The 19,213-nt window shown below is 42.4% G+C and overlaps 2 protein-coding genes across 2 annotated transcripts in view; both read left to right on the forward strand.

The window, feature by feature from the left end:
* Positions 1–17,895, forward strand: part of sorbs2a (sorbin and SH3 domain containing 2a) — a 40,218-nt gene extending 22,323 nt beyond the window's left edge. The window contains exons 13-25 of the mRNA XM_060864652.1: positions 1,285–1,368; positions 2,507–2,563; positions 4,678–4,724; positions 5,497–5,657; positions 6,109–7,770; positions 8,659–8,720; positions 9,699–9,796; positions 10,131–10,245; positions 10,335–10,463; positions 10,902–11,066; positions 15,219–15,256; positions 15,333–15,439; positions 16,146–17,895. Coding sequence (XP_060720635.1) covers positions 1,285–1,368; positions 2,507–2,563; positions 4,678–4,724; positions 5,497–5,657; positions 6,109–7,770; positions 8,659–8,720; positions 9,699–9,796; positions 10,131–10,245; positions 10,335–10,463; positions 10,902–11,066; positions 15,219–15,256; positions 15,333–15,439; positions 16,146–16,207 — 2,787 coding nt within the window. The 3' untranslated portion in view covers positions 16,208–17,895. The remainder of the gene's footprint in view (positions 1–1,284; positions 1,369–2,506; positions 2,564–4,677; positions 4,725–5,496; positions 5,658–6,108; positions 7,771–8,658; positions 8,721–9,698; positions 9,797–10,130; positions 10,246–10,334; positions 10,464–10,901; positions 11,067–15,218; positions 15,257–15,332; positions 15,440–16,145) is intronic.
* Positions 11,073–15,210, forward strand: LOC132841970 (uncharacterized). The gene is made up of 3 exons (XM_060864638.1): positions 11,073–11,944; positions 12,597–13,844; positions 14,830–15,210. The coding sequence occupies exons 1-3, from the start codon at positions 11,381–11,383 to the stop codon at positions 15,037–15,039; spliced, it is 2,022 nt and encodes a 673-aa protein (XP_060720621.1). The 5' UTR covers positions 11,073–11,380; the 3' UTR covers positions 15,040–15,210.
* Positions 17,896–19,213: the final 1,318 nt, after the last annotated feature.

Genomic DNA, 19,213 nt, shown 5'->3' on the forward strand with positions numbered 1-19,213 from the left:
ACACACACACACACACACACCCACACACCTACACACACACACATACACACACACACCTACACACACATACATGCACACACATTATATACTACACATTTTCTTATATTCTGCAGCACTAAGCTACACATTGTTGCCTCGTGAGATGATCACAGTTGATGTGGTTAATGTATTGTTTTTTCTTTTCCAGCGCTTTGTATAAGTAAAATGAGTATAAGTGTAAGAATGTTTCTACGTTTTGTAGCGCTACAGCCTGGAATTGAAGCGGACTTCATTGTGGATTGCACACAGTGGTGTAAAATGAGTTGATGTAAATCTATATTTATACACTAGAGGTCTGTTTCTTTATTCCTGGTGGAGATTTGACAGAAGGATCGTTGTTCTTGTTAGAAGCTGAAACTGCCACATTCTCGTGTCTCTTGACAGATACATGTTTTCATAGAGCATTTGCTTGCATCCATCTTGCCCGCAAACTCTGACTCGTTTCTTACCCCCTAATGATTTAAAAAGCAGCTCCATAATATGATGCAACCACCAGCATGCTTCACCATAGGAACTGTGTTGACAGAGGGATCAGCAGTGTCAGGGTTCTGCCAAACACAGCTCTCGGTACTAAGCTTAAAAATTTACAGTATGGACTCAATAGAGAACCATAGAACTTATTCTACATGTTTCCTGAGCCTCCATCATGACATTTTGGCAAACTCATATGTCTCATCACTGTTTCCTAAAGCTGTGCTTCAAGCAAACTGGCTTCCATAGCAACTGGATACACCAAAGAGAATTTAGGGATTTCACAGCAACAGAGATATAAACACACACACACACACACACACACACACACACACACAATTATTTTGCAGACTATATTGATTTTCTTTCCATTATGCAACTGAGGATTCCCGTTAGTTCCATTAGTTCAACACTGAAGATGTGAAAAATTTCAAGAGGGTGATTATGTATTCAAAGCAGAACGTGTGTGTGCGTGTGTGTGTGTGTGTGTGTGCTTGTGTGTAGCTTTACTGCCCTCTACTGGATCGTAGGCTAAAGCGCAGCATCAGTTTCCATAAAAAATGTTCCATAAATGTGTTGTTATTGTTTTAAAATGGTTGTTAAAATGGATAGGAGAATCATTTCTCCAGCCGTGTGTGTGTGTGTGTGTGTGTGTGTAAAATCCTCTTTATTTGTTGTCCTTTCCCATTCTTTTCCCATCATGCTCTGTGGTTTGGTGTAGTCCTCTTAATGCTTTCCATCTCTCTGTCTCCTCCTCATCGCTCCGTGCTGCAGAGTTTTCATTTAGAAGCAGATGAGATAGATTTAGAGAACGAGCCTTGGTTTAAGTTCTTTTCAGAGCTGGAGTTTGGCCGGCCGGTAAGTGAAACCAGGAAGGAGCTTTGTGTGTGTGTGTGTGTGTGTGTGTGTGTGTGAGGGCTTCACTTCAGCGTGTGAGTTAGCAGGTGTGTATGAAGTTGGCATGTGCCGATACTAAACTTTCACACCAACACACACTAATTAGTCTAGTCTGTTTCCATGGTGAACAGAATTATGGGATTGGCTCACTCACTGCTGCCTTTTAATTCGTCAAAGTAAAGATCATTTCAGAGCCGTCGTCAGTCCTTTCTGATTTGGACCCACAAAGTCATATATCCGGCACATGCCTGGTGTGTTGTGTGGTTGTGAGACTCGACCGTCGGTCTAGAGGTGTGCACAGGATTGTTTTTCCCACGAATCCTGTGCTGATGTGTGTATTATTTTGTTTTGTTTTTACGCACCCATGATGTTTTCTAATGACTTTAGTCTTGAAGCACAACTCGACCTCAATCACAAACACCGCAAAAGATCCGGTATCAGATTTACGTTAAATGGGTTGCCAGTTGAATTAAAATTCCCTCTGTCACAGAGGGATACAAAATCATAAACACAATAAACAACTTTTCTTCTATCGGTCTTCTCTAGAGTGGGAGGAGCTTTCTTTACTCGACTCTGTAATGAATCTTTCGCAGTGTTGCTGCTTCAAGACCATACAATGGCTTAAGCTTGGTTTGTTTGTTTGCTGTTTACTTGTTTACTGTTTGTGACTAATCAAGTAAACAAGCAGGAAGTTTGCTGATGACCGACGCAGATAATCCTGCGAGCTGGTCTGAGTGTATAGTGTGAACCAGAAGACACGTGTGGATTCACTCACACAATAATTTGCACGCTTGCACACACATGCACACACACATACATACACACTCACAAACACACACAGAGTGTAGTTGCTGGCCAGCTTTGCTATTTTAAAGCGTGTGATGGCATGAGACTGATATTAGCATCCACTATTCTTACAGTATGTGTGTGTCACAGTGTGTGTGTGTGTGTGTGTGTGTGTGCTTTAGTGTTTTGCTATGCTCTAATGTTATTGCTTTCTCCACATGTGTCGTTCTTTCCCATGGTGCACCTGCTTCTTCACCTCATCTCCACTCCTCCTTCTCTCCTCTCCTCCGCTCTGCTCCGCTCGGCCGTCTAGCCTCCTAAAAAGAGGCTGGATTACACACCTGACTGCTCCACCCACTCCCGAGCCCAGGTAATACCTCCCGCTCCCTTCGCTGTTTCATCCGTCAGTCCATCCGTGAATCCATCCATCCGTCCATCCATTCATACAGCCTCTCTTCCACATTCTCTTCTCTCTAACCCATCGAAACTCGGCATGTATCCAGTCTTTTCCTGTATTGATCCAATCTCTCCTTTAATTCATCCATCTCCTCATCTGTTCGCTTTAATGTCCCTCTCTTCTTTTCTCTTTTATCCTCTTCTCTCTCAATGCATGTTTCTCCCATCCATTAATCTGTCCATCTAAATATACCAATCTTTGCTCTGTATTGTTCCATTAATCCACTTATCTAATCTGTCCATTTGACCATCCACACATTTGCTGCCAAATATTTTGTTACATTTATCCACCAATCCATCCATCTATTCATCCATCCATCTATTCATCCATCTATTTCTCATGTCTTTTAATCCTGTAAAACAGTGCCTCCAATTCTGTTTATCTACCAACCTTCCTCTCTTCCACTCTTCTCTTCTTCTCTTCTCTTCTCTTCTTTTTTCTTTTCTCTTCTCTTCTCTTCTCTTCTCTTCTCTTCTCTTCTCTTCTCTTCTCTTCTCTTCTTTTCTCTTCTCTTCTCTTTTCTCTGCTCTTCTCTTTTCTCTTCTCTTCTCTTCTTCTATTCTCTTCTTTTCTCTTCTCTTCTCTTCTTTTCTTTTCTCTTCTCTTCTTTTCTCTTTTCTTCTCTTCTCTTCTTTTCTCTTTTCTCTTCTCTTCTTTTCTTCTCTTTTCTCTTCTCTTCTCTTCTCTTCTCTTCTCTTCTTTTCTTCTCTTTTCTCTTCTCTTCTCTTCTCTTCTCTTCTCTTCTCTTCTCTTCTCTTCTTTTCTTTTCTTTTCTTTTCTCTTCTTTTCTCTTTTCTTCTCTTCTCTTTTCTCTTCTCTTCTTTTCTCTTCTCTTTTCTCTTCTTCTCTCTTCTCTTCTTTTCTCTTTTCTCTTCTCTTCTTTTCTTCTCTTTTCTCTTCTCTTCTTTTCTTCTCTTTTCTCTTCTCTTCTCTTCTCTTCTCTTCTCTTCTCTTCTCTTCTTTTCTTCTCTTTTCTCTTCTTTTCTCTTCTCTTCTCTTCTTCTATTCTCTTTTCTCTTCTCTTCTCTTCTCTTCTCTTCTTTTCTTCTCTTTTCTCTTCTATTCTCTTCTCTTCTTTTCTGTTCTATTCTATTCTCTACAAGGTTCCATCCATCCATCCATCCATCCATCCATCCATCCATCCATCCATCCATCCAGTCATCTATTATGCAGTCATTCATTCACAGTCTTCCTCTCCCCTCCTCCTGACTAATCCACTAATCCACATGTAATTACAAAAGCAGTGAAAACGCAGGACTGATTTTAATCATATCCCACCATCAAGACTTGTGGTACAAACCTGTTAATATTTAATTAACAGAAGGTGGTCAATATTAACACATTTCCACAAGTACAGCTGTTTGGTGACAAATAACCTTATTAATAGATCATTATTTACATTTGATCCAAATCCTAATCCAGCTCCTTGTAACTGAGGACTAAGAGATTTTTATCCAGTGGAATTATTTAAATTCATTTGCATATGCTAATTTGTATTTCTTTTAAGTATTTATATATTCAGCAAAATGATCATCCAGTGGAATCCTTGACAAGCTCAGCGTATCTCACCGCTGCGGTTTAATTAACCAGCTCTTTCATTCACACTGATCCCAGTGCATTATACTGTAGGTAGAGTAGAGCATCTTGGATCAGTTGAATGCTGATTTGTGAAAATCATGGAGGAGGAGCGAGTCTTGAAGGACGTTGTGAATCGGTTCCTTACACTGCTTCGGCTGCCACGTGGAACCTTTGTGAATAAACACAGATACGTCCAGAAACCCTTCAAAAGAACCGTCCTGAATTGTTTGGATCTTTCACGACTTTCTCTCTGTCTTTCTTGAAGCAGGTCAAAGGTCATCATCACAGCTTTGTGAGCAGGGTAGGGGGGTGGAACTATTGTGAGATACAGCCGTCTGTAGGGAAAGGGGGAAGGTTTTGAGCGTGGCACGATGTTGAAAAGCAACGTCAGGGCTTCTTTGTTTCCATGCATCTCATGGCTGTCTTCTTTTGTGTGTCCGTTTTTTTAGACATCTCTCAATCTTTCACCCTCCGAGCGGCCTGAGAGCTCCTCCGGGTGAGTCCTCTATTTCTTTTTGTTCCTTTTTATATGTTTTTCTGTTTACTCAGCAAAATATCATGTGTATCTATTAAACTGGTAGCCATTAAGTTTACATTATATGTTATTGCATGTGTGTTATGGTGTTTGTGCGTTTATTTAGAACTGTGCGTAAGTGCATAAGGAATTGTGTGTGTGTGTGTGTGTGTGTGTGACTCTGTGTTGTCTACAACCTCCTGCTGTTCTCTGTTCAGCTCAGCTCAGTTCATTAGGATTCAAAGGTCCTTCAGTCTCCATAGACCTGATCTAAGAATTTTATTAACAGCTATTATTCTAGACATAATGCTTGTGGTGGTGCTATTGTAGGCATCTAGAATGGTGTGTAAATAATCTTGAGGGTTTTTAGGGTGCAGAATATATCCCAGAGCTCAGAGACCTGCACTTGAACTATATTTGGTAGTGCTTTTCAAGCTAGTTGCTTGAAAAAACAAATATTACTCTCACTGGACCAAAGATTTGCCACATTCCTCAATGGCAATGCCGTATACTGGGTAGACAAATGAAACTTGCTGTAATTTAAGTTTGTTCCACTCGCATGAGCATCCAGCCTTCTGCGTTCCCTGAGTATGTTCACAAGTATGAGTACAAGCATTCAAAAATGGTACATGTGACATGTTGTTTGCCCAGAAACCTTATTTTAATACTAATGCAATGTGTCCTGTCCTGCACAAGTGTGTAGCAGAAATCCTTATAAAGGTTTGTGATGTTCTGGTGTTTGTGGTGCCACCAGTGACTATAGGAAGCGACGGAAGTCAGAGCCATTTGTCAGTCAGCAGAACACAGGAAATGAGCAGAATGCTGGTCCAAACTCAAGGCTTGAGCCTCACAAATCCAACAGTTTAAAGAAGCCTGCTGTACGTTCCTCGCCTTCTTCTCCAGCAAAAGTAAAAGGTACACACACGTAATCATCGAGTGCTCAACCCTCCACTTGACTACCTATAGGTTTTTCTTCTGATAAGATTTCATTCGTGTGATTGAGTTGTAGTGCACATGTTATTCTGTTTTGTTACCGTCATCGTGCCCTTAAACAATGAATGTGCTGTCTTGGTAGACTTAATTTTCTATTTCTATTTCATGACTTCACAACTTCCTCTTCTAATGTCACAATATTATAAAGTTCTGATGTGTGTAACTTTCCCTTCTATTACTTTCAAAAAAATGTAATATTCTGAAATTTTCTGTCATTTGCGCTCTACCTTCTTGCATATCTGATTGTGATCTTGCTGCCGCTCTGTCTCAATAGTTCTTATAACCACACTAACTCTTTTTTCTTCCTTCTGAACCTATTAACTTCAGCTCCTTTCTCCTCTCTTTTGGCCTGCTGCATTTGCTGCCCCTGCAGCTGGAGGCACTTGTGAGTCTCTCTCTCCATCAGTGAGCTCCCCCCCAGGTATGGAGCACGTCTCCTCCCACCTTTCCTCTGACACCCTCTCCCTTTCCACATCCACCCTGCGCAGCTCCAAGCAATCTATCAGCTTCAAGAATGGCTGGCAGGTGTGCCAGAAGGACAGTGCTGAAACTTGGAGCAGTGTGGAGGATGAGGAAGCAGGTGCTTCCTCTCCTAACCTCAAGTCACGCAGCTGCGATGACTTACTCTCAGACAGTAATGTCGGAATGAACGGCAATCGCTCAGAAAGTGTTGGATCGCTGCTCGGTGAAGGCAGAACATGTCAACCGCAGACACAAGCAAAAAGTCTTAATTCGTCCCCTAGAGCACGTCGACATCATCGGCGCAAAATGGCCCACGATACACCAGGATTCCTGCAGCTTTACAAGACGATGCATCACATTGACCGTGCACAGCTCCTGCCCTCAGAAGTGATCTGTTCTGTCCGTGCCCGCATCCTGGAACTCGAGCGACAGCAACAACAGCAGCGGAAGAACCTCCATTCATGGGCATCACTTGGACAGGAAGTACCACAGAGCATGGTGCCAAATCGGATCTCAGAGTATGAGCAGCTAATCCAAAAGTCCAAGTCCATGCCAGACCTTGGTGACGATAACACTCCATCAGGTACCACCACGCCAGGGTCTTCACGAGCCAGCAGTTGCCCGAAGCGCCGCTTCTCGGTGGAGTCGCTCCTGGAGGAGGAAGACCCTCCAGAAAGGGCAAGAAGTCCCCCAGAAGGTCAACCACGGCCAGGTCCAGAAGATCACAGCCTTGTTCCGTTGGTCAGGCAGAACCAACACCAGCAGCAGGACTACTCAGACAGTGAGCAGGATGCTTGTGCCTCCGAATTGAGTGATTTCATTCAGATAGAAGGATCTTCCTTCTGCAGTGAGAGTGACTTGGACCACTGCTCACTAGCATCGTCTGAGAGCTTCTGTGGATCTGGACACCATCACCACCACCACCTTCACCACCACCATCACCATGGACGACGTCACCACAGCAGCCACCATCACCATCTGCACCAGAGTCTGGGCCAGAGTCAAGGTTACCACCATCGCCACCTTATCAGCTCCTGTAAGGGGCGTTGCCCGGCTTCCTACACACGCTTCACCACTATGATTAAGCATGAAAGAGCACAGCAAGAGGGTCGCACCACCATCACACCTCCATTGGCTCAGCAATCACCCAGCGAATCAGGCCTTTCCAAATTGGCCTTCCTGGTCAGCCCGGTGCCTTTCCGCAAGAAGCGGGATTCCTCACCAACCCAGCGGCGCCATAGTCGCTCGGGTCACCACAAATCAAAAGCAGCCATGTATGAGGCATTAGATGTTGCCCTACAGGACATTTATGACCACTTAAGGGCTGAGAAAGGGCTGGGGGCTGCTCGGTTGCCGGATGACAGCATCTTACGCCGGCTACTGCACGAGCTGCTCCCAGAAGTTCCCGAAAGGAGCTCGTCACTGCGGGGTCTGCGGGGGGTTTACTCCCCTTCCTCCTCCCACCACTACCAGCCTTACCACAGTGCCTCCTATCAGCAGCCACACCACACAGATGCCTCCAACAACAACAACCAGCACACTAATGCTAGCTCTAATGCACACTATTATTCAGGTGCAGCTGCACTAACATTTCCTCGCTCGTTAAGAACGCTGTCCTACAAATATTGCCATAGTTCCACTGTCTCATTGTCATTCCCACAAACTCACCATGCTGGTGTATATAGAACACTGCCTCTTCTCTGCTGGTTTACAGTTTTTACAAAAGTAGTTTACACAAAGACAGTGTATATATTTTTAGCGTCGATAATCTCTTTCCTCATGGTTTTTTGGTCTACTGTTCTTTTAATACTGGTATATAAAATATGTACACATTATGAATTAGGATCTGTAAGATGTTTTGTGGAAAAGAGGCAAAAAAGCATGATACATTTTTGGCCTGTTTGTTAATTGCATGTTAAATATTGTAAGTTTCATGCCATTTTGGTCCATCAGTTCTTTCTTCTTTTCTTTTTGCGTAATTGGTGATTCGTCTCACGTTTGTCAGCTGAAAACGTAAAAGAAGCATTCGATTCTATGTTGAATTTAATTTATTTTGTTTTAAACCATGATTGTGTATCGTGACATTGTACAGTTTTTCCAGTTGCTTTAATTACTTCAGTATCAAGGAAAATAGTAGCAAATTTGTTCTTTTTTTGTTTGACTATAAACAAATACAGATTCATTTGTTTAAGATTTAAGATGCGGCAAGTTGGTCTGAAGCAACTGAAAAAAGCGCCACTATTTTTAATGTACTCAAATAATTTCCTGCTCATCACAAAGCCTAAAAGTAAAATAAACACCTTTGATTTTGCTTTGCAGTTGTTTTTTCCCCCCATTGTGTTTTTTCCCCACCAGTGCTTCACCTTTCTCATCTTTAAACCCCACCATGTTCATTTAAATGGTTTCTTAATGCCGTAGCATCTCAGTGCCATTCACCTTTGACATCTGTGATAATTTATAGATCAGGGCTCTGATGCTGGACACCTCACACCTCAGAACAGAAGACCTACTCCAGATCGTGAGGTAATCGCACCTTTAAATTTATTATATTGTTATAAAAGATTTATCCCTGTAATTAATTAATTAATTAATTAACCTGATTTTTTTTAATTGCTGAATGCTTTCAGGGAAGTCCAAAGTCTGGTCAAAAGGGCAAAAACATTGTGATATTGTTTAGAAAAAGAAAGAGAGCTATTTGAATATTTGTGTTCCTGTATGCAAATACAAAACAATCAACATCGGGAAAAGGAGACCTTTTGCTTAATCATTGTATCGTAGTCTTATCTAACTTCCTTATATGGTCAGTACTTCCTGTATTCATTACCTCACTGTAGAGGTCTTCTCGGGTCTAAAGAAATGTACCCGACCCGAAGTGACCCGAATCACTTTTTACCCGAACCCGACGTGCATAATTTTTTTTTTTTAAGAAAGACCCGACCCGAGACAGACCCGAAAAAATTAGACCCGAGTCCGACCCGACCGGTTGGCAATTTTTTTTAACCCGACTGGACCCTAATGTTGCACACACCGATGCAGCCCTGCACGCACCAGTCAGACAGAAAAGTAACCGCTACAGCGTGGATTCAAAATTGATTGACAGGTCTGTTTCAACAAAAATTAGCTTACTGCTAGCAACACAATGTTGCAAGCGGTCTTGGCAAACAGAAGAGAGGTTGGAAAAGGACTCGAGTCGATGCACACACACGAGATACAGTAGTTCGGGTCTTCACGGGTCCGTTCGGTAAAAATTACCCGAGACCCGATGCCGCTATTATTATACCCCACCCGTGTCCGAGGCACACGTGAAACTTTTAGACCCGAATCCGCTTGGGTCTCGGGTCGGACCTCGGGTTTTCGTATCTAAGTGAACCCGCGAAGACCTCTACCTCACTGTATTTGTGTCACTGTGTAGGACATGCTTTTATTCCGCCCTTGTTCCACACCCAAATCTTAGAACATATTAGAAGATGAGAGCTGACGCCCTCTCTGATTGTCTCCTAGGTGTCCTCTAAGCAGATGACATATCTCATATTGTCTTCTCTTCTCTATCAGAGACAGTCTGCCAAGGCTATCTACGACTTTAAAGCTCAGACCAGCAAGTGAGTACATTCTGGAAAAGAAGGCTTCCGACGCATGCTTATGACATCATACCATCCCATCTGACTCGGATCTTTTCCATTAAAATAAATATACTCATACATACTGTATCTCACATCATACGCAATTTCACATCATTGTTGACCTTGCTGTTTTGCTCTGTTCCCATGGTTCCATGTCCAACTTGCTCATTATTGTGCTAATTAAAAATGTCTGTGCCTTTACACCCAGCAGTTACACTTCACTGTAGTAAGTACAGGATACAATATAATGTGACACTAGTGTCGTTGTGTTTTCAAATTATATTTCAGAAAGTGTGTTGTTTGTGCTTTACAGAGAGCTCTCCTTTAAGAAGGGTGATGCGATCAACATTATCAGACAGATTGACAGCAACTGGTATGAAGGAGAGCACAGAGGACGCATCGGGATATTCCCTATTTCTTACGTGGAGGTGAGTATTTCTCATTTGTTAGTGTATTTACTCGAACACTTATGCTAGTTTGTTCATTTTGTTACTATTGTGCTTTCGCTGTGTCTCAGAAGGTTGTGTCTCCTGAGAGGAAGCAGCCAGTGCGTCCTCCTCCACCGGCCCAGCTCCGGGAGATGGGAGAAGCCGTGGCTCGCTACAACTTCAACGCCGATACTAACGTGGAGCTTTCGCTCAGGAAGGCAAGAGACTCACATATTCTCTATATTCACCAGAAAATTCTACATGGAGAGTTTCATTCTTTGTTTGTATTGATACTTAGGATAAAAAATATTTTTGTTGTGTTTGTGTGACTTTTCATGACATGTGAAAGTCGGATTAGCGGGCAGTTGATGCTAAGTGTAACGATGCATATTTGGTAGCATGGAGTCTTTTCTTAGTAATTAACCAACACATCTGTGGGAATTGTTAAAATTCTTGATCGCTTTGTTTAATTTTTTCTGTCACGCTGCCTTCACATTATGTTTAATAATTACATAAGAGCTAGCTAAAGCCTTTACCTCAAACGCTAGATAACTTATGCTAGTCACTCTAACATAGAGAATTATTCCATGTACTAGCTTTACAAATGTTTTACTAATGTTTATGTATGTTTGTATGGGTGCGGTTGTGTTTTGCAGGGAGAGAGAGTGATCTTGCTGAGGAAAGTTGATAAGAATTGGTATGAAGGGAGGATCCCTGGCTCCAATAAGCAGGGGATTTTCCCTGTGTCATACGTCGATGTCGTCAAAGCATCCCCTTCTAAAAGTCCTGGTCACCGTGTTGACACCTACAGGGTGCAGAAGGTGAGGCTATTCTAGAAGAATAAGCTAAATCAATCACTTATTTCATTTCCCCATCTCTTTCTTATTCTTTTTCTTTACTCCTCTATAAGCCCCATCCTGCTTCGCTTGGTTCTGCCCCTTACCCCCATCTTCAAGAGGTCACCAGTGAATGGCTATCACTCACTCTGGGAGTCACAGCGTTTCCTCCTTCTCCCTGTAGCACTCCAGTCCCACCCACTCCACCTCCTCTTCCTAGCATCACCCAGAATCCCAGTAGCCACTTCATTAGCCATCCACTGCTCAGTCAAGCATCACCTGCATTTCAACCATTCTCCATGATCTCAAATTCATCTCCGCCTCCTCCTCTTGTTGCACCACCTCTTCTATCCAACCCTGCCTCTCTTGTGACAGACCACTTGCAATTATTTAACAACAGAAATCATTATCCAACCAACCAGACAATACAGATAGGTGAGATTTCAGATCAGAATCAAGAGCTGTACATCAAAGGACCAAAGACACCCGGACATAAAACACTGTTCACGGAAAAGCATCAAAGCTGTGACCTAGCGAAGTTCATAACCGATCCAAGTCGCTACGACAAACTTATGACGATGTTATCACAGGAGGAAAGTTGGGAACCTTGCACACCATTGGCTGATGAGTCCGACCAAATCCATGTAATAGCATCACCTGACAGGTTAACGCTAAACAAGTCAATGAGTCTAAACAGCCAATCAGAAACGCCATCTGATGATGTGGGGTTATTCCCAGACCCTCGCAGCCCAGTGACAGACAGCTTTGGGGTGGGGCTTCTTGAGTTGTACATTCAGGAAGAGGGCGAAGAGAGAATCAGATCTTCTGTTTTCAATTCTATAAACAGTGCTTCGACACAAGAGGTAGAGAATGCAGTGTTCTCTATAAAAGCATGGTTTGTAGTGTTTTCTACGGTAGTTTGCTTGGTTGTTATAGTAGGAATAGTAGCTGTGCTAGTCCTAGAGCTATGGCTATATAAGTGTATCTCTAGTATGAGCAGTATCTCCAGTAGGTGGAGTTTTCATCAATATTGCTACCAAGTTTATTGAGTTTTTTCGGTAGACATGCTACTCTAACGGTTACTCATCTGTAGTTTGTCCATATGGTAATTTATTTATGGTAAACCTACTATTCCACCAATTACAGTAGTTTGATCTTTAGTATCTTTAAGGAAGGCAAGCTTCTCCAACAACAGTAGCAGTAGTTTGCTGCACTAGTGTTCTTATGACAGGTGTGTGATTACAACAGTTGTGGTAGTTTGTGGATATTTGTGTTTATGGTCAGTATACTATTCTGGTAGCTTTTTTATATATATGCTACTCCAGCAATAACAGTAGTTTTCTGATTTGTTGTCTGTTAATGTACGGGTTGCTACTCTGACAGTAATAGTATGGTATTTATCATGTGACTGTATCATGTGACACTAACTCTGTCTGTCTGTCTGTCTGTCTGTAGTCTCTGTTAGCATTATCATGTTGTTTATTGTAACTGTCTCACTGTATTTCTCCTTGCTAGGCCAATCTCTCTCCTCTTCTCAGGCCTCTTCTCTCAAAGCCTGATCGCTCAACATCTTCTCCTCCTCCTCATGTGTCTTCCCCTATTTCCTCCACATGCAGTTCATCCATCCATCTTTCTCCTCCCTCATCTCCTGCCGCCTTGTCCTTTGCCCAATCTCCTACATTCTCCCCTCTACCCTTCTCCTTGTCTCCTGTCCCTTCTGAGAAGGAGCCCTGCTCATCCTGTTTCTCCCCTCCTCCCTTTTTTTTAACCTCCCTTCCCACTTCACCTTATCCTCCTTTTTCTTCATCTTGTATACCCTCTCAGCCTACAATTTCTTGCTCCCCCCATTTTTCTCCTCCTGCCCGCTCTCTGTCTCCTCCCATCCCTTCCTCTCAACCTCCATTTTACCCATCACGGCAACCTCTCCTGCCCACTATACCTGCCTCTCCACCATCTTCTCCAGTCCCTCCCTCAGAGCCAACCACATTTCCCACAACCCCCCTCTCTTTTCAAGTCCCTCCCATAGAGTGTACCACATCTCCCACAAATCCTCTTGCCTCTCTAGTCTCTTCCACAAAGTGTACCACATCTCCCACAATCCCCCTCTCCTGTCCAGTCCCTTCCTCACAGCCAACCACATCTCCCACAATCCCCCTCTCCTGTCCAGTCCCTTCCTCACAGCCAACCACATCTCCCACAATCCCCCTCTCCTCTCCAGTCCCTCCCTCAAAACATACCACTTCTCCCACAATTCCCCAGTCCCCTTCAGTCCCTTGCTCAGAGACAACCACATCTCCCACAATCCCACTCTCCTCTCCAATCCCTTCCTCAGAGACAACCACATCTCCCACAATTCCCCAGTCCCCTCCAGTCCCTTGCTCAGAGACAACCACATCTCCCACAATTCCCCAGTCCTCTCCAGTCCCTCCCTCAGAGCCAACCACATCTCCCACAATCCCCCTCTCCTCTCGAATCCCTCCATCATGGCCAATCACATCTCCCACAATCCCCCTCTCCTCTCCAGTCCCTCCCTCAGAGCCAACCACATCTCCCACAATTCCCCAGTCCCCTCCCAGCTCTCCTCCCCATCCTCTCCTCCCCATCTTTACTCCTTCCTCCAGCTGTGAGTCTCCTCCACCTCCTCCTGCCCTCTCTTCCACTCAGTCCTGCGGTGTCCCCTTGTCCTGCACTCCTCTATTTTCTCCTCCTATCTCCACTCCTCCGCTGTCCCCTCGGTCACAGCTGCATTCTCCTCACATCAAGGTAAAACATAGCAAGAGTGTGGTAGGAGAAAGGGATGATGTGTGCAGCACTCACACTGCATTGAGGCGTGTGTGTGTTTGAGGTATAAAACCTGACATGGTGTGTCCCTACATCAATATTTCTTTGATCATCTATCCATCTCGCTATCTATCTCGCTATCTAGCTATCTACACTATATTGCCAAATGTTTTGAGACACTCCTCCAAATCATTGAATTCAGGCTGACCCAAGAGAATGGCAAGAATGGTACGTAGAGAGCTTCATGGAAAGAGTTTTTATGGCTAAGCAGCTGCATCCATGCCTTACATCACCAAGTGCAATGTAAAGTATCAGGTGTAAAGCAACGCGGCTACTAGACTCTAGAACAGTGGAGACGTGTTCTCTGGAGTGATTAGTCATGCTTCTCTGATTGGATATCTGATGGACTAATCTGGGTGGTTGCCAGGAGAACGGTACTTGCCTCACTGACATGTGCCAAGTGTAAAGGTTGGTGGAGGGGGATTATAGTGTGGGGTTGTTTTTTCAGGGGTTGAGCTTGGCCCCTTGGTCCAGCATGACTGCGCACCAACCGACTCAACCCGACGGAACATGTTTGGGATTATTTAGAGCGGAGACTCTGAGCCAGGCCTTCTCATACAAAATCAGTGCCTGACCTCAAAAAACGCGCTTCTAGAGGAATGGTCGAAAAAGCCCATAAACCCACTCCTAAACCTTGTGGAAAGCCTTCCCAGAAGATTTGAAGCTGTTAAAGCTGCAAAGGTTGGGCCAACTCCAATTAAACCCTACTGATTAAGAAAGGGATGTCGTGCATGTAAAGGCAGATGTCCCAAAACCTTTGGCAATGTAGTGTATCTATGGATGTAACACTATTAGCAGAAGTTTGCTGCATTAGCATGGAGCTGACATTAAAAACTGTGTGTGTGTGTTTGTGTGTGTGTGTGTGTGTTTGTAACCAAGTCCCTGACATGAGCTGTGACTCTTACAGACACTTTATAATCATGCGGTGGTGGTTGATGGGAAGCCGCCGCGCAGCCCTATTTCCACCAGGAGGCGCTGTTTATCGCCCTCTGTTTCCTCCGGTAGAGCGCGCAGGGTAGGACGGGAGCGTGGAGTGTCACTAGCAGCAGTGCAGGCTGGGAAATGGAGTCCTCACTTAATGCCCTTTATCCCTGTTTGGAGTTCTCTCTGTGCATGAATTAGATGATGATGATGATGATGATGATTATGATGATGAAACTGATGTTGCTGTATTGCATCCGTTTGTGTGCTGAGCATAAGGTTGGATTGACTTCCTGTTCCAGAACAACCACACTGATATTGTAAAAAATTTATGAAATCTCTCTCTCTCTCTCTCTCTCTCTCTCTCTCTTTCAGAGGATGATGCAGGATTCACTCCACGGGGCCGGAGAGCCGTAAGTGACATCATTGTCAGCAGTTTTTGTTGATGTTTGCAGACAGCGGAGCGACTAAACTCTTCCTCCGCTGCAGGTTCCAGGCCGTGTATAACTATGTGCCACGGAACGAGGATGAGCTGGAGCTGCGAGAGGGGGATGTGGTCGACGTGGTGGAGAAGTGTGATGACGGCTGGTTCGTAGGTGTGACTCATTATTTTAATAAAAGACATGATTAGCTGAACAAAGAAGTCTTTCCTTTTGTGGAAAAATTAGACAAGCCTTCTTTCTTTCTTTCTTTCTTTCTTTTTTTCTTTCTTTCTTTCTTTCTTTCTTTCTTTCTTTCTTTCTTTCTTTCTTTCTTTCCATGTCTCATTCTTTAGGTTCTTTTTGCTTGTTCCTTTCCTTTTCTCTCTCTTTATTTCTTTTACTGAGCTCTTCTGCTGTTATTCCTTTCATCATCTTTTTTCTTCTCTTAATGATTTGGCTATTTTTTTCTGTATTTCTTGTTTTTGCCTTTTTTCCCCTCCTTTTTCATTTGTCCTTTTCCCGCTCTTCTTTTCTTTCCATTCATCTTTTTGTTTTCTTCTTCTTCTTTGCCTCGTGTTCTTTTTCCTCCCCCATCTTTTCCTTTTTCTTAATTTCTTTTTTCTTGTTATTTTATTTTCTGTTTCTGCTTTTCTTTAGTTTCTTTTTTCATATTTTTTGAACCCTTTTATTTTTTTTCTCTTCCTCTAACTTTTATATGTTTCTTTTTTCAGATTTTTCTTTCATCCCTTCTTCTCGTTTCATCCTCTTTGCCTGATTTTCTTCTTTGTTTTTACCCCGTCTTGTTCCATGTTTTCTCCCTTGTTTTATTCGTCATTTATTTTTTTTAAAATGTCCTCCTCCTCCTTCCAATCTTCTGCAGGAACGTCTCGGAGGAGCCGGCTGTTCGGAACATTCCCAGGAAACTACGTTAAGACTCTTTAATGAAGATCTACGGCACAAGAATTGAGGCCCAGTGTGGATTCTCGACCGTGTGTGTGTGTGTGTGTGTGTTTGTGTGTGTGTGTGTGTGTGTGTGTGCGCGTGTGTCTTCTCATGCAAAAACAGTTTTAGCGCTCACTAGCCATCCCTCACATTTCTTTTCTCCCCCTCTGAAGTTTTCCATCCTAAATGAGGAACTCAGCAGTCTTTTCCTGCTCCATAAAAATATTCACCTTATTTATTAGCTATAATATTTTACAATAAGCAATAGTTTTAGTTTTTTTGGGGGGGGGGCAGAGAGTATAATAAGGAGAGAAGCACTGAGACGTGATTGGTGGAGAGATACGATCGACAGCTGATCCTTAGTCGTCGTTTAAAACTGAGAGATTGATCCATATGAAACTGAAATCTGTCGCAGGTCATTGACATCACACAGGTTTCTTGTGGGCGTGGCCAGTGACAAAACGATAAAAGCCACAATGATCTACAGTATAATATATACTGCATACAAAAGAATATTGTATAACGTATACAGGTCACAGTTAGGCCATGTCTCTGTATTTGTATCATTTAGATTGTATTTGTAATGAATTACAGCAGAGTTTCGTAAATTTGGTCAGTTTCTGCTGAGTAAATAGTGTATAATAGAGTGATTTCACACGTAGCGGAAATGTTTTTACGTTTTTCCCTCCAATCAGATTGCACTGTCAGGGTACATGTGAGAAAAACAAACATGGTGACAAAAAAAGCAAGTGAACATGAAGGCGCTTTACAAAATAAATAGAAAATATTCCAAAGTTAAAAATAATGTGACGTTTTATCTTCAAACCCAAACCATTCCCCCCCCCCAATCTCCAGACTCACATGAATATTTATTTAGCCAAGACAAGCTAGGGGGGGGGTGTTGCTATGGTTACAGTGTGCACAAATTGTAAGCCAAAAAAACAACTAGTGTGAACGCAACCTAAAGGCCTCAGCACTCGTCCTGCGGAGACGACGTACGCCGTTTGATTTGCTCTGTTTTGTTTTTTTGTCCTTTTGTAATTCTTTTTGAAACTATATTGAACAAAATAATAAGCAATTCTAACAGCGCCACCTGCAGTACCGGAGCACTCGCAACGTGACGTGGAGGATGTGATGGCGTTTGTTTCGTGACGTTGTCTCCGCAGTAATCACGCTGAGGTGTTTAGTGGACGTGGATTTTTTTTTTTTCAACTCAGGAGTGAACGATGTTATTAGTGCACAAGCAATAACTTTTCTTTCCATCCATCGATCAGCCAAAAAGATGCTGGTAAAGTATTCCTTTCCTATGATGATGATGAATTTCTGTCTATGTCTCTTGTATGTTTTTATGTTTAAAGACTTTTACACATTGCCTGTTTAAAAAGATGTTAAAGGTATAAAACAGTTGGATCTTCTGCGTTGTTACGAGAACGTGTACGGAATGAAGTTCGTGCCACTTTTCACTTTCTTTTTCTCTTTGTAAGAACACAACCTAACAGGAGGTTTTATGACATTTTATAGTATTCCTGTTTTCTTGTCACCAGGCTTCTGATGTTACAGATGTTCAGTGTTCAGAGTGACAAGCGTAGCCGCACCTTACCTACGTATTATGACTTATACGGTTTGATTTTGTTTTCTTTGTTTATTAACAAAATCCACTTGCTTTATAAAGTCACTTTGCTCACACACTCATTGCATTGGGTCTCATTTCACTTCCATATGAATTTCTGTTTATGTTGCGTCTATAACGGAGGACTTTTTCCAGTCTTCAATTCGCGGCTTCACAAAAAAAAATAAATAAATCCCGATGTAGGTTTATATCCCTGTTGAATAAGCTGGAGCGGAGGAGAAATAAATCCTCGTTCCCAGGAGGAAGAATTCTTGACTCAAAGTGGAACTTTCAGGATTATAAATCATCTGTCTATCAAGTCAAAAAAATATTCCGTGTTGAAAGGATGGTCAGAATTCAAATCAGCCGTATTCAAAGCCTGAATTATGTACATATTTATGTGTGGAAAGTTCCTCGTATTCCATGAACACTGGCACTCGAGTGGATGTATATATTTAGTTAATGTCTTAATTTACTTGAAAAAAACTACCATTAGAAAATTTGTTAGTAGGCACCGCAATAGACTGTGTCCAGACATTATTAAGCATGTTATTTATTTACATCACACTTCGACGCTTAGTTGTTCGCACAACTTGATGAAGCCATGAGAACTGAGATGATGTACATGGGATATAATGTATTTTTATCGCATTTTTATGCTGCTATATTCAATTTTTGATTAGAGTTAATGAACAAATAATGCCAATGATTGTGTAAATTAGATGTGAAAACTCCTACAGTGTGCTAAATCTGGAGTTTCAAACATCTGAGGTTTCAATAATGTACAATTTCGGTGTTAAATCTTCACTACATGCGCTTACCCCAGCTCTGAATCCGGCTTTGTTTATGTGCGTCTCTTATGTACACTCTGAAGACATCATTAGTATTATTTCAAAATACAAATGAAGTCTACTGTATAAACTGAGACATGTTTACAGTCTATTTATTGTTGCACTGGAGCTGCGAGGCTAATATACAGTATACAGAAGACTATATCAGTGGCTATAAGCTAATACGGCTAACTGGGCTACATTTCTGTATAAATTTCATTTTAATACTGTCAGTTATAAACTCAGTTGTAAAATCAGCACATGCGAAATCTCCAGCATTTACCATGATGTGCCAAAATATTTCTATTTCTACAGTATTACTTATACACAAAACATATTAATATGCAAAATAAAAAAAACCAAGGACAATTTTACTTCAACTGCAGGAACAAAAGAGGGACAAAATGGAGTTTGGGGACACGTCCTGTCTCTTAGACCATGGACTTTTTAGGGGATCCTGTCTTTCTAGCCTTTTGGATAATTAACACATACTGTACATACACATGTTAAATATACGTCGAGAGAAATCTTTCTTTTACACACATGGTCTCTGAGTATCTAATAAAT

The sequence above is a fragment of the Tachysurus vachellii genome, chromosome 2 (genome assembly GCF_030014155.1).
Source record: "Tachysurus vachellii isolate PV-2020 chromosome 2, HZAU_Pvac_v1, whole genome shotgun sequence".
Taxonomy (NCBI): domain Eukaryota; kingdom Metazoa; phylum Chordata; class Actinopteri; order Siluriformes; family Bagridae; genus Tachysurus; species Tachysurus vachellii.